Below are 14,350 nucleotides of genomic sequence, written 5' to 3'. Positions count from 1 at the left end.
TTTTATAACTAACTACAATGTCTCCCTTTGGTAAATTATCGAGAAGGATAAACAGCAATATTTCTTTACTGTTTTGAGTGAGACCAACAAGAAATGGTGGAATAAACTAGTTTCCATGTCAAATTTTTCTAATTCTTATTTTTCAGAAGACCGTCCCTGGGTTTTCTGAGATGAAGATGTGTGTATATGTAAAGATCTAAGCCCTAACACCCAAGTACAGACCATTCCTGACAAAGATTTTTGCATAGGTGAAGAAATTATTGTCCAAAAGGCTTTCTCACAACAGGTCATTTTCCAATACTTAATAGTTAGTGACTCTCAACAAAGCCTTGGAGCAGAAATCGGTGGAAAAAGTTAGGAGAAAAATAATGACGGCAAAAGCAACAAAAATCTAGAAGCCAGTCAAGTTGCAGACAAGTTAAAACCTTTATAAATAATGCGAGGATTTACCATGTATTCTGTGGCCACAGCACATGGATACACTTATCAAATTGCTTATGTCAAGATACTATTAATTCAATTTTACCTCTTTTCTATCTGGGCTCAACAATTCCATTATGAGTTGGGTCCATATGCTCTCAATAGGCACTGGTAGTATTCCAAATATTTTGGAAAGTTTAAGTGATTTACACTTAATCTTAAAGCTAAGATGGCTGCCTTAAGACAGATAGACCCAAAAATGTATGAACAACTGAGAGTAGATAACGTGAGTCCAGGTATATAGAAAAAATTCCAGAACTGGTTGATAACCCAATAACTATCATATTTGTATTTTTCATTTGGTCCTCTTTTGCCCCTTACCACCTTAATGCCTCTTATATTTCATTTGATTACTGACCCTTAAGTATTTTGTGGTCACAGACACCTTTGGAGAACTGATGAAAGTTGTGATTTTCCCCAACTGCATAGACCTAGAAAATTTCATGTACCTTTTCAAGTGTTTTCTAGAAGCTACTAAAGCCAAGGTTTTGATCTAAAGACTCAAAGTTGAGGAGTATTTAAATACTTAAAATTAAGAAAAAGATCAAACTTTTCTGGGATGTGTGGAGAAAGAAAATCTCAGGATATCTCAGAGAAAATATGGCAAGATGAGATTTTGTTCTTTTGAGAAAGAACCATAGCAAATTCATACCTGGATCTACTGGGTTTGTGGGCTTTGGGAGTGAACCCATGGGTCCACGGCTTTTCAGAGCACTATCAGTGTCTTCAAAGAACACTTTGATTCAGGATTGAAGATGGCAGTCAAGAAAAAGTTTTAACACGAAAGTGTCATTTAAAATATTCAAGTGATAAACTAAGGTAAGTTCTTGTGAGAATGGCCACGACTTTCACTGATAGCTCTTTTGAATTTTTTCCTGTGCTTAAAAAAAAAAAAAAAAAAAAAAAAAAAAAAAAAAAAAAAATCAGGGCTGGGTGTGGTGGCTCATACCTGTAATCCCAGCACTTTGGGAAGCCAAGGCAGGTGGATCACAAGGTCAGGAGTTGGAGACCAGCCTGGCCAACATAGTGAAACCCCATCTCTACTAAAACTACAAAAATTAGCTGGGTGTGGTGGCAGGTGCCTGTAATCCCAGCTATTTGGGAGGCTGAGGCAGGAGAATCATTTGAACCCAGGAGGTGGAGGTTGTAGTGAGCCAAGATTGTGCCATTGCACTCCAGCCTGGGTGACAGGGCGAGACACCATCTCAAAAAAAAATTGGTTTCTCTCTACTTAAAAAGGAATGTTCAAAAGAACTCAAGAGGTTTGCTTCCTGGCCATTTGCCTCTCTAGCAATTCAGAATTTCCTTGTAGTTTTTTCTACCTTGTTTCTTTTGCTTGTCTTTTTTTGTTTGTTTGTTTGTTTGTGTTTTCCTCCATACATCCAAATGGTTGGACCACATTCTCTACCTTTTTCAAGGTCTCTAACAGAAGATGTCAAAGTTTCCAATACCAGGCATTCCATTTGAACATGTAAGCTCTTATTTAGAAATACGTCTCGCATTACCCGATAGAACATTCTGCAATTATAGAAATGTTTTATAATCTACACTGTCCCATATGGTAGCTGCTAACCACTTGTAACTATTGAGTACTGGATATGTGGCCAGTGTGATTAAGGAACTGAATATTTACTTTAATTTTAAATAGTTTTATTAAAATTTAAATAACTACATGTGGCTAGTGGCTACTGAATCACACAGTAAACCTCCGAACTATTATATCAAAGAGGAGTGTTAAATGCTGAGCTCTTTGTTTCTTAGGCAACAAACCAAACCTTGAAGAAAATGCTGTCAAAGCAAAATTTGAATTCTCAAAAGAAATGAGAGACAAGGACAGGTAGCTTTGTAGCTTTGATGGTGTGAAAATGCTAAACAATTCCATAATCTCACTGTGCTCAACAATGACATCTTTCTCCTCCACTAAAATCTATCTTGCAATTGCAGAAGTGCTTACTAGAATTAAATAACCTTACTTTCAAATGCCTTTCCTTATTTATTTTTCCTAGAGTTAGAAGGATCAAAATTGTATTGTCGGAAAACAGAAAGAAAGAAAAATAAGGGAGTGATTTCAATAGTTCAGTTGTTGTGGCACCAACTCCCAATGTCAGAAAGTCTGCTTCCCAAGTGTCCGGTTTTGGCTGGCCAGTCCTCCCAGGCTCTCCACTCGGGCAGACAGCTGCTTAGGGAGGGCTTGCTTACCGTGATGGACGATTTCCCTGCTGTGTTCCCATGCTTCAGCAAGGATTTGGATAGCTTTCTCTGGGAAACAATCTGCACAAAAGGAAACAAAAGGTAGAGATACTAGTCATTTAACTGCAGATCTATTTAAAAAAATTTTTTTTACAAAACTCTGCATTCACATTCGTGTCAATTTATATTTCAAGGTTTGTCAGTGAGCCTCTCCTAATATAGGTTATTCCCTTTTCTCTTTCTTCTTATGGTGTGTGATATGAGAGAGTTAGTGAGTGAAGAATAATTACAGATAATGCAGTCAATTGGGAGGTGGCTTAATTGTTGATGAAGGATTTACATTAAAATTAGACAACTTTGAACATGTATGTTGAGACAAAGCAGATGAAGTTTCAAAATGATCTCAAATATAACATTAAGCCTCCAGGCAAAGTGGGAGATGGGGTGCAGGGAGGGAAAGGAACTAAAGGGCTAAGTATAACCTCTAGAGTTCTAGTTTTAATATATTCATTAGGAAGCCATAAAGTAAGTCATCAGAAAACTGATGCTCAAACAAGCTAATAGAAGTAATTGGGGTTCTCTTCATGATTCAATGCCAATGCACCTGTGCAATGACAACTAAAATCATCGTCATATTGAAAGCTATTCCTAGCAGAACTTGCCCCATTCTGTTTTTCCTCTTTCTTCCTTTTTTGAAAGAGAAGTTTGACAAGGCATTGAAGCCATGATTGTTTGGCAACCTATGATTCTCAAAGAAGAAAAGGGTGAAAAGAACCAAGTTAAAGCTACACTTATGCTTACAGGGAACAACATCATCCATTGTGGCTGGAAGCTTCTATTTAACACGGTCCACAATGATCCTAGCTTTGTAATATTCATGGTATTGTGTAATATTCTCTCCTCAAGTGTGGGATGGACCCAGTGGACTTGCTTCTAAGAAATAGAATATACAAAAGTGATGGGATATCACTTCTGAGAATAGGTTACAAAATGACTGTGATTTCTTATCTCTTATATCTTATATGAGATGATATCTCATATCTTACCACTATCTCTCATTCTTTCTCTCTCTCAGAGCCTTTACTCTGGAGGAAGCTAGCTGACAGATTGTGCGTAGTCCTATAGGCAGACCCATGTAGCAAAAAACTGAAGTTTCTGGCTAAGAGCCAGAAGCATAAACCTGCAAGAAGATTCTCCTCTAAGTTGAGCCTTGAGATAACTGCACCTTGATTGCAGCTTCATGAGAGACCCTTGCATTTGGCACTAGTAGAGACTTGGTGTTTTCATTGCTGTAACACAGAGACAAAAATATATGAAGAGGACCCAGAAAAGCTGTACCCTGATCCCTGACATACAGCAACTGAGATAATAAATGTTTGGGTTTTTAAGCTCTCAAGTTTTGAAGTAATTTTTTATTAGCAGAGCAATGATACTGTACATATATTATTCACAGAAAGACAGGAAAAGAGATCACCATGAAAGGCCAGGAGGTAAACTCATTCCTTGAAATCTTCATATATTTTTGTCTCTGTGTTACAGCAATGAAAATACCAAGTCACTACTAGTGCCAAATGCAAGAAGTCCAGAGAACTTCCCTAGGACAAGCAGATTTAAGGATCTTGATGTTCAGTCTGCTATAATCTGAAGAGAAAATATTTCTGTAAAAATGTCACCTGGTGATGACGATGATCATGATCATGATTGTGATGATGATGACAACAATGATAGCAATGTAGCAACGGAAACTCCCACTTAAAAAGTACATATTATCTTGCAGATGCTTTATTCATTCTACAAATATTGATTTGGCCCCCACTGTATGCTAGACTTGGTGGTAGGCACTAAGAATAGGGTGGTAAGTAAAATCGGACGCAATGTCTAACCTCATGGAGTTTAGTTTCTCTGCAGGTTTTTTTCCAGCAAGGGAAGTGGGGAAGACACATGTGTAAATGACAAAACAAGGGTCATCTGTAAGCAGTAGCCAGGTCAACATCTGACTAAAGAAAGGCAACATATCCCATTTCCCAAACAAATCTGGTCTCAGAAATACTAATGTCCATTGTCATTGTGTTTCATCCACGTTGGTCACCTACTCCCCTGACGTCAGGAGACCCCAACAACCATCTCAGCACTATAATAGCCCACTCATTGCATTAGCAGGTGTGGGTAGACCATTTTTTACAGACAGTATCTTACAAGATTCACATTATCATTATTCAAGGAAGAGTAAAGGAAACTTATCCCAAGAGAACCTGGATGGCCATAGTTCTCTCTCCTCATTCTTAACTTATCTAGAAATACCAATGTTTCCATTTGCAGGGAATGAAGAAAATGCTACTAGATGCCAGCTTTTGCCTTTTGCAAATGCTAGGAAGATAAGCAATTTCCCAGGAAATATCCCTTCTTAGGAAATGGGCATTTGGGTATAACAAGTGGTTAACTGAAAAAGAAAAAAAAGAAAAAGAACTTGTTTTACAGCCTCGAGGTTTCTGTCTCAGCTCCAAGGAATGAGTAATAATCAGGGTTTCAAATTTTTCATTGGAATAATGGTGGTCAAGCAATGAGTTTCCATTGATGTTGCCATTCTCAGGACAGTTGGGCAAAAATAGCAGGGAAGCCCAGCGGCAGCAGTGATCTGTAGAGGAAAGCCTATTTGTTGCAAATCCCACTTATCATGTATACTTTGTTGCAGCTGTAGCAACTGCACCCAGCTCAAAAATGCTTTAGGTCTTGACAGAAGATGAGAAAGTCAGACTCACAAGGACTCTCACCCTGGCTTCAGCTGACATTTGAGGCCAACAAATAGCAAATTGTGCCTGACATCAAGGTTAAAAGGGATGCATCTGTCAAAAGTTCCTTAATTTGATTCTGTACATCCTATGATGGGGTCACAGCTGCAAACCTTGGTATTCAACAAAGGGTGACGTGTAGAGGGAGGAAATAGAAGTTGAAATACTCTTTTTAGCAAGGTTGGACCAGAGAGACCTTAGTACCATTAGGCTTCTTATCTGCATCCACACATGGATCTGGGGAGAAGTGCTTCTTCTCTAGTAGAGTGGACAATGCCTTCTAACAGCATGGGTCTTCAATTTTAGAAAAATGCACAGTTTCATTAAGTGAATGGGAACAAAGCAAGGAGAATAAAAAACTGGTATTTCGAGTTTATAGTCAGCTAAACTTTATTCCAAAGTCTTTCAAAACAGTCATTTTGGGAACTAGATGGTCATTTTTCATGAGGCTGCTTTTATTGAAAATATTTTCAGAATTATTTTTTGATATTCTTTAAAATAGTTACAATGACAAATATTTATTGAATACTTTCTAGGTAGCAGTTACTGTTCACAGGCTACAATGGTGAAGAGAAACAGATTAAAAACATCTTACAATGTAGTGAAATCTCTACTAGCCTTAATTTGATAGCCCCAAAACATGCATTACACAACTTTTATTCCTTAAAAGGTAAATACATATTATCTGAAAAAGTGTTTGTGTAAATAAGTTTGGAAATTATAGGATTATACAAAGTTGAACATTTCAACTACAGACTTCAGCAGAGCTTTAGTTGTGAATCCCATGAAACAAGCATTCTTACACTTGTTTGGCCCTAGAATTCTTTGGTACAGGAGTCTCTCTAGTGTTTTGCAAACTACTAATACAATTACTAGGACCAATCACTACAGAGAACTAAGGTTTCCTGGTCTCTCACTGTATAGCAGGCAAGGTAAACCTGCCCAGAACTGCCCAGGCCTCCCTCTTGCAGAGCTTGTAGGACTTCCAACAGCCAATTCAGGCATCTCTTTGCCTGCAAGTTTCCTCTGCTATCCATGGCTACCATCCACAAGCACAGCAAGATGGAAGTGGGGAGGTAGGCATCCCTTGGGAGCAGATCTCAACCAGCGACTGATGGTTCATTGGTACATAAATATCTCGGCTCTTTTCCCTCAGTAGTGAGGGCTGACACTGGGTGTTTGTTCAACATGGGTGCCTGACTTGTCCCAGTGAAATGAAGCTCCAGTTTCTCCCAGTGGTGATTTGTTAGCTAATGCACCCTTTATTTTATTGACTGTTTTCCCTTTGCTATCTCATTTCTCTTTTTCTCTCCTGCTGTTTCCTTCACCTCATGAATAATCTACTTAGCCTCCAATGCTTGACTATGTCTGGAGGAACACAACTAAGACACCTATTCTGTGACAGACGATATGTGGAACACTTAATGCTAATTAGATGAATTCATTTCTTGTCATTTAATGATCAAACTCTTTCTTGTCTCTAAGCAATTGGGATGAAGGAATCAAGTCTTAGAGAAATCAAGGAGTTCATCTAAGGTCAGTTAGTGTTATGGATGAAATTGTGTATCCCATATTGAAGCTGTAACCCCCAGAGTCACTGTATTTGGAGATAAAACCTTTAAGGAGATAATTAAGGTCGAATGAGGTCATAAGGATAGGGCCCCAATCTGATAGGACTGGTGTCCTTATAAAAAGAGACACTGGATCATGTGCCTACACGAACTGACACACATTCTCTCCCTCCCTCCCTCCCTCCCCTCCTCCCTTCCCGCCCACTTTTCCCTTCTTCCTCCACTCTTCCTCCTCACTTTCTCTTCTCTCCCTTCAATCGAAAATTTTTATTCATTTTTCAAGCTCTACATGAGAAGTTTGGAATCATTGCTGTGGTAGGAGGCAAGTGAAGTCACTTGTGGAACCAAGAAGGACTTTATCCTTGCTACTCGCATTGTGTACCACTCCCCCATCCCGTCCCCTCCAACAGCAGCAGCAAGGCTGGGGAGCTTGTTAGGAATGCAGAATCTCAGCCCCACCCCAGACCCACTGAATCCAAATCTGCATTTTAAGGAGACCCACAGGTGCTCTGCAGGCACACTGATGTTGAGAAGCACTGAGCTAGAAAGGGAGAATTGCATGTAGAAAAACAGTTTGAATATAAAATGCTCAGATTTTTAAATATCTCTGGAAGGGCTTTTAAATTAATCTGTTCTGCTGATTTGGACTTTCATTAATAGGTAAAAGTTGTAGAAACTGAGGAAGGCACAATGCTGATGCTTTCTTGGTCACTCTGGGGACAGAAAGGCAGATGTGTATGTGTGTCTACATTTTATGCAAATTCAGTACAGTCTTCAGCTCTCCAGTGGAGACCTACAAAAGCACCACCCTAGGCAGGCTGAGTCAGAATAACAAGAGCAATAGGTATTCTATTAGTTTGGGCTTCCCATCTTAAGCTTTCTATTTCACAACGTTCTAATTACTTCAAGTGTAATTACAGGCTTTTACCCTGTCTCTGACTTCATTAGCAAGAGAAGGAATGGAGGGAGGGTTTCAGAGAGAGATTTAAGGACTGCTTGTGTATTAATTATACACCTTTGCTTCATCTCTTGGGTAATGCCTGGTCATCATTACAAATGACCCAGCTCAGTTCTTAGCCAGAGGCCATCTGCCCCTCACTTCACCCCCACCTCCACTTCTCATCTCCCTCCCCCAGCCACACCAGGTGGCAGCCAGGAGAAAGAGAAAAGGACTCACATCCCCTAGCACCTAGTGTCCCAGCCAGAGCATTCTGTTGGGTCAAGGGCGCGTGGTATCTTTTCAATCACTGCCTTTGGTGGGTTGTAAGTTGTCTTCAGTGAGGTTTGACACCTGAATGTTAGCAGTTCCTAGGACAGAAGCAGCTTGAAGGAATTTTTTGACCATTTTTAAGTGAAAGAAGCAAACTCCCATTTTGAGATACTATAGTTAGGCTAAGTATTTTTGTTATTACTTGTTCACAGGGAAAAAGACCACAGGCTCAAAAATAACTAAGGTCACACAGCTATTAAAGGGTCATAATAAACACTACTTTGAAATCACTGATTATGTGACAGCTACTGCTGTAAAGTGCCTTATGTATATTGATTCACTTAATTCTCTTGACAGCTGTGCAAGGTAAGTATTATAAGCTTACATATGGATGAGAAAATTGAGGTATACAGAATTGTAAACCAAAAAATGAAATTCTAAGCCCCCCTGACCACCTGAATGGATTCCTCCCCTTGGCCAAGGGTATTCCAAACTTAACCTAAGAAAACTAGTTTAGGAAGGGGGAGTCAGACATGCCTCATTATACCCTCTTCCCTGTTGGAATTCAGGCCCAGCTGACCAGCATTAACATCAACACAGACTTTAAGACTCTTTAAGTCTGATAAGAAACATGTGTCATCTTTTCTTTGAAGCCTGCTACCTGGACACTTCACTGCATAAAACCTTGGCCTCACCAACCCCGTATCTTAATCCAGGCATTCTTTTCTATTTATTCCAAGTCTTTAGACAATGCTGTTTCAACCCATTGCCAACCAGAAAGTTTATGAATCTACCTATGACCTGAATGCCCCCTACCCCACTTCCAGTTGCCTCGTCTTTCCAGACTGAACCGATAAGATGTATATGTTACATGTATTGATTAATGTCTTATGTCTCCCTAAAATGTTGTAGCCTGACCACCTTGGGCTCATGTTCTCAGGTTTTCCTGGGCCATTGGTCACTCATGTTTGGGCCATTGGTCACTCATGTTTGGCTCAGAATAAATCCCTTCAAATATTTTACAGAGTTTGACTCTTTTCATTGACCAAATATATTCATTTGCTAGGGCCTCCATAACAAATGACCATAAACTTTGTGGTTTAAAGCAACAGAAATGTGCTCATGGCTCTGGAGGGAAAAAGTTTGAAATCAAGGTATTAGCAGAGCCACACTCACTCCAGAGGCTTTAGGGGAGATTCTGCTTCTTGTCTCTTCCAGCGTCTGGTGGCTGCTGCAGCGCCTCAGCTTGTGACTGCCTCACTCTACCTCCTTCTTCACGTGGCCCTTTTCTCTTCTGTCTCTCCTCTGTGTCACTAGAATTGGGGCCCACCTGGTTAATCCAGGATGACCTTCTCATCTTGAGATCCTTTACTTAATTAGATCTGCAAAGGCTCTTTCAAATAAATTCACATGCACAGGATTTAGGACTCAGGGCATGGACATATCTTTTGGGGGGCCACTGTTTAGCCCACTACAAAAAGAGTAAGTAACTTGCTCAAGGTTCCATAGCCAGTAATTAGCAGAGCTGGGGTTTGAATCCAGACAGTCCAGTTCCAGAGTTCATTCCCTTAACTGCTAAACCCTCCTGTCTCTGATAAATGACAGAGGCAGGACTTGATCAGGCCCTGAGCTAAACCCTATGAGATACACAGAGTGATTCACACTCACTCTTTATCCTCAAGGAGCTTACCATTGAGGAGAGTTCCCTTTTACTCAAACCACTACAAGGGCCACTGAACCAGCCCCCTAGCTTCACTCTTGCTATAGAATGGTAGAGCAAGCATCACACATAAGGCTCCAAATACTCTCCCTGGTATGGAATCTTGGGCAGATTAACCTCTCTGAGCCTCAGTTTCCTCATCTGTGAAATGGTAATATTTTCTATTCCATGGGTTTATTGTATATCTAATAAGCATTAACAAGATCCCAGCATCAGGCATATACAAATGTTTTGGAAATGCTATTTTCCTTCTTTTCTCTCCTATTCAATAAATCCCCACATAGAGATCATTATAGCCACCTATTGGTCCTGGTTGTGGAAGGGATGAAAAGGGGTAGATAGTAGAGATATTTGAGACACTGAATTGATGGGCCTTCATGACTGATTGATGGGCTGTGGGGTAGAGAATGAGTGAGAGGCATGAGGGAAAGCCCCTAGGCTCTGGACCTCTGACTCCTGGGAGTAAGAAGGAGCTACTGAGTGAGCAGGACACATTAGAGGAAGGGGAAGATGGCAAGGGGTGTGCAGAGGGCAAGAGGAGATGAAGAGCTTGGTTTTGGGCTGCTGAGTCTGAGATGTCTGTGAGTCATACAAGTGGAATTAATATTTAGAGAATGCTGAATACATGAGTCTGGGCTCAAAGAAGAGTCCTGAGCTAAGAGTCTCCAAGTATAGATGATAACTGGAAGGGCAGGAGCTGATGGAGGAATATATAAAGAAATAAAAGGGTGTGAGAGTGAGGCAGTCTTCCAAACTGAGAACCACAGTGATGTCTCCTGTCTTCAGTGTACCCTCAGCCTCTGAATAAACCCTCTGAGGGGACCAGCCCCTAAGGCCAAGGGGGAGCTGAGGGATGACACACTCTCCTCTCTGTCTTCTTTGCTCAGGCTGGGGCTAGCGAAGGCTCTGTGGGGGGACATTCAACTAGGACAGAGGCTGTATCCTTGTTTTTGTGGTGATAGAAGCTTCAAAAGGAAGGAAGTGAAAAGTTGGAGGTATTACTGAGAATGCAGGAGAAAAGGCACTTTTGTGCACTGAAAGGGGCAGTCTAAGTAATGCTACACTTTTTCTTTGGGGATATTTGGCAGTTTATAGCAAGGACCTTAAAATGAATGCTCAAATATTGCACTGTTACTAATTCGTTCTAAAAAAAAAATCAGTGTCTGAGGGCATAAAGATATATATATAGATACACACACACACACACACACACACACACACATAACATAATACTCATAAAAATGTTGTAATTCTAAAAAACTGGAAACAGCCTTAATGTCCATGGTAAAGGGACACATTACATGAATTCTGATATCAGGATGTTTAGTAGTTATCTCTTAATGGTAGGCTTTTTATTAGTTATCTCTCAATGGTGGTGATTTTATTTTTTCTATTTCTAAATAGTTTTTGCAATGAGCCTATATTATCTTTGCATACAGAAAAACAATGAAGCCATTTCCTACAAATAATGCAATGGAGGGATGGAAAATTCTTGCTTGGCTTAAACTGATGTCATGTGGGAATTTCTTGGGTGTCTGCAGGAAGAGCCTGGGATGCTGGTCCCACGGCCTCTAACAAAGCTGAAGGAGAGTCATAGGAGCAAGAGACTCCAGCAGTTATTAGAGTGCAGTATCTGGTGAACCTGGGGACCCAACCATTTAAATGCCCTATCCCTGTGGCCCCATTGGTGATGCAGGCTTTGCAGATGTTGTTTCTCAGCAATCAGCCATTCTCTAAACCTTGTGTTAAAAGTGCTGGCAAGGAGGTTGTTGTAGACTGACCAAGGCATGGAACTGTTTAGTAGCTGAGGTGGGGATATTATTTCAGAGCCAGAAGGCTGAGTTTAACTCATGCCTCCCTCATTAGAAAACCGGGTGCTCCTAAGCAAGTTACTTCAAGGTTCAAATGCTTAGCAGCGAAATGAGGAAATAATGACACTTACCCTCAGAGGGTTTGTGAGGATTAAATGAGATAATTGGTACAAAGCTTTCAGTGTAGAGTCTGGCAGAATATAAGAAGTATTGCTCTTCCCTCTGCCTGGAACGCTTTTCTGGATGTCTTTGCATGATTCATGCCCACACTTTTACACTTTATTCTGGACTCTGCTCAGAAAGGGCTTCCCTGACATTCCTACCGAAATTAGCACCCACTCCCTTCCCACCACCCTCTATTTCTTATCCTATGTGTGCTTTCTTTCATGAGATCATTATTATCTGTTATTGAATCATGTAGGAATAGGTAAGCTCCATGAGGCAGGGCTTTGCCTCCTTTGTTCACTGCTGAATCCGCAGTGCCTGGAAGAGTGTCTGGCACATAGTAAGTGCCAATAAGTGGATGAAAGAATCCATACATATTTACTTGAATAAGTGAATACATGTATATTAGCTTTTTATTATTATTGATAGCATTAGATAGATGCATTATACATTGAATAAATGAATACATGTCAGTTATTTTCAGATTATTGTTACCCTTTACTGCCATATAAACAATAGATCCATGTCAAGGGAAAGATGCGGTCTAAGAGTATTGTGGTCCAAGAGTATTTCGGTGGAGTGTTCATTTGCAGATAGATGTTACAGGTCTGCCTGAGCTGGGAAAAACAGACATTTTAGATATAGGAGTCAATTTATCAACTTGTGAGGATGGACACTTTTATCCTTACTCTGTGGGCAGTTTTACAGTGACAGCATTTGGGAAGAATTGCTACTCTACCTTTTCAAATTTACACCGGCTTGTAGAAATTAAAAGTGGTTTAGTAGGCAAGGTGGTATAATGAGAAGGCAGGTATTGAAATCAGAACAACTTAGGTTTGAAAATTTGCTCTGCAACTTACTGTCAGTGTACTCTTTGGTGAATTAGTTGAGCTCCCAGAGCCTAATTCACAATTTATCAAGCGGGGTTGACTGGCCTCACATAACATAATACCTGAGATATAACAAGAACCCCTGAAAATCAGTTTCTTCCCTTCAATTGACAACCAAGCAGGAAGTCAGTGGGAAGACCTGGGGCATTCATAAAGGGATAAGAATCTTTTTCTCATTAAGTTTATAAAAGAAAAGCTCAGAGGTAATGTAGCTTAAAGATAAGGGAAAAGTAGTTTAGTACTCTGACTGAATCCAAATGTCAGGTGTTAAGCCCTTCCTTTGCCACTTAAGGAGACATGTAATCTTGGCCTAGTGATGATAATAATGATGATGATAGTGTTGATAGCACCAAGCTCATGATTGCCTGGCATGTGATCAGCTCTTAGTAAATACTAGCTATGCAAATGATTTATTATCATCAAGTGGTCGTAAAATATATTATCCAAACTGGGACACTTTTGAAAGTGAGAGGGGACAGTGTTAATAATTAAGCTATGATGGTAAGTGTAAACTGGAGAGGCAGGGGCAAACTGAGTCACAGGTTACCCTATCATTCTCACAATACCTGATATGTAAAAGTGAATTCCTCCTTAAAGAGTATTTAAGCATTGTCCAGGAGCACCAGAGAGCAGTACGGAGATGCCTGCCCTGGCTGGCTACACTCAGCACTGCTTTTGTCTTCTCAATTTTAAGCTTTTCTGATTCAGTCTTGCTGACTGGTGCCCTGTCAGCACATTTACTGTAATACCAGTTTTCCTGGTTTGAATCTCAGTGGGGAGAGAGAAGTTTGGGGGATATGTGCTTCTTTGTTTCTGATAACTGGCTTGAAAATGTGTGCTGGCCTGAGCCTCCTGATGAGCAGATGCTGAGGAAGAGTGAGGGAAGCACGAATAATCAGCCCACCCCGGCCTTCTCTGGAGATGAGGCCCAGGAGCATGCACCTATGCTGACCTGTGCTCACACGGGAAGGACTCTGAACGGCTCATGTTCCATGCAAAACAAAGCTAATTAATTCATACCCTGCCTCATTTTATCCTTGAATCTGAAACCAAGACTCGTGGGAATGCTTTTGTATACCAAGCCGTTATTGTTTTCCTCCCCCTCAACTTTATTAGGTTAATTTAAAGTAAAACTATTCTCTTTCCCAAATAAAGCTTGAAAATGAAGAGTCTAGACTTCAGAGGAATCTCAGAGCCTCGTTTTCATTTCCAGAGATGTTCCTTAACTTATTTGTTGTTCGTGCCCCACGCCCTCCTGGGTCTCTTCTGTAATCAAAAATAGTATTTCAAAAGATCAGAATCAAATTAGCCCAGCCAACTCTCCTCCCTGTGGACAAAGGGGTAGGGACTAATATCTGCAAATTGATCTCTCAAAAACCTCACAGAAAGCGCAGCTTCAGCACGTACCTCCCCAAAAAGGATTTCCCATAAATTTCCCAAGTTAGAATTCTTGACAAGTTTTAAAGTTCTTCCACATTTGTTTAAAAATCTACACAATGTTTATGTGTCTTCCTCCTCCACTTG

General features: G+C 40.3%; 1 protein-coding gene across 3 annotated transcripts in view; it reads right to left on the bottom strand.

Moving 5' to 3' along the window:
• CPNE4 (copine 4) overlaps nt 1–14,350 on the bottom strand; it is a 513,456-nt gene that overhangs the window by 161,701 nt on the left and 337,405 nt on the right. For all 3 annotated transcript variants that reach the window (XM_025377527.1, XM_025377525.1, XM_025377526.1), the window contains one exon: nt 2,680–2,751. In XM_025377527.1, coding sequence (XP_025233312.1) covers nt 2,680–2,751 — 72 coding nt within the window. The remainder of the gene's footprint in view (nt 1–2,679; nt 2,752–14,350) is intronic.

The sequence above is a fragment of the Theropithecus gelada genome, chromosome 2, assembly GCF_003255815.1.
Source record: "Theropithecus gelada isolate Dixy chromosome 2, Tgel_1.0, whole genome shotgun sequence".
Taxonomy (NCBI): Eukaryota; Metazoa; Chordata; class Mammalia; order Primates; family Cercopithecidae; genus Theropithecus; species Theropithecus gelada.
The sequence above is the reverse complement of the archived record's forward strand: the minus strand, read 5'-3'. Positions and strand labels throughout refer to the sequence as shown.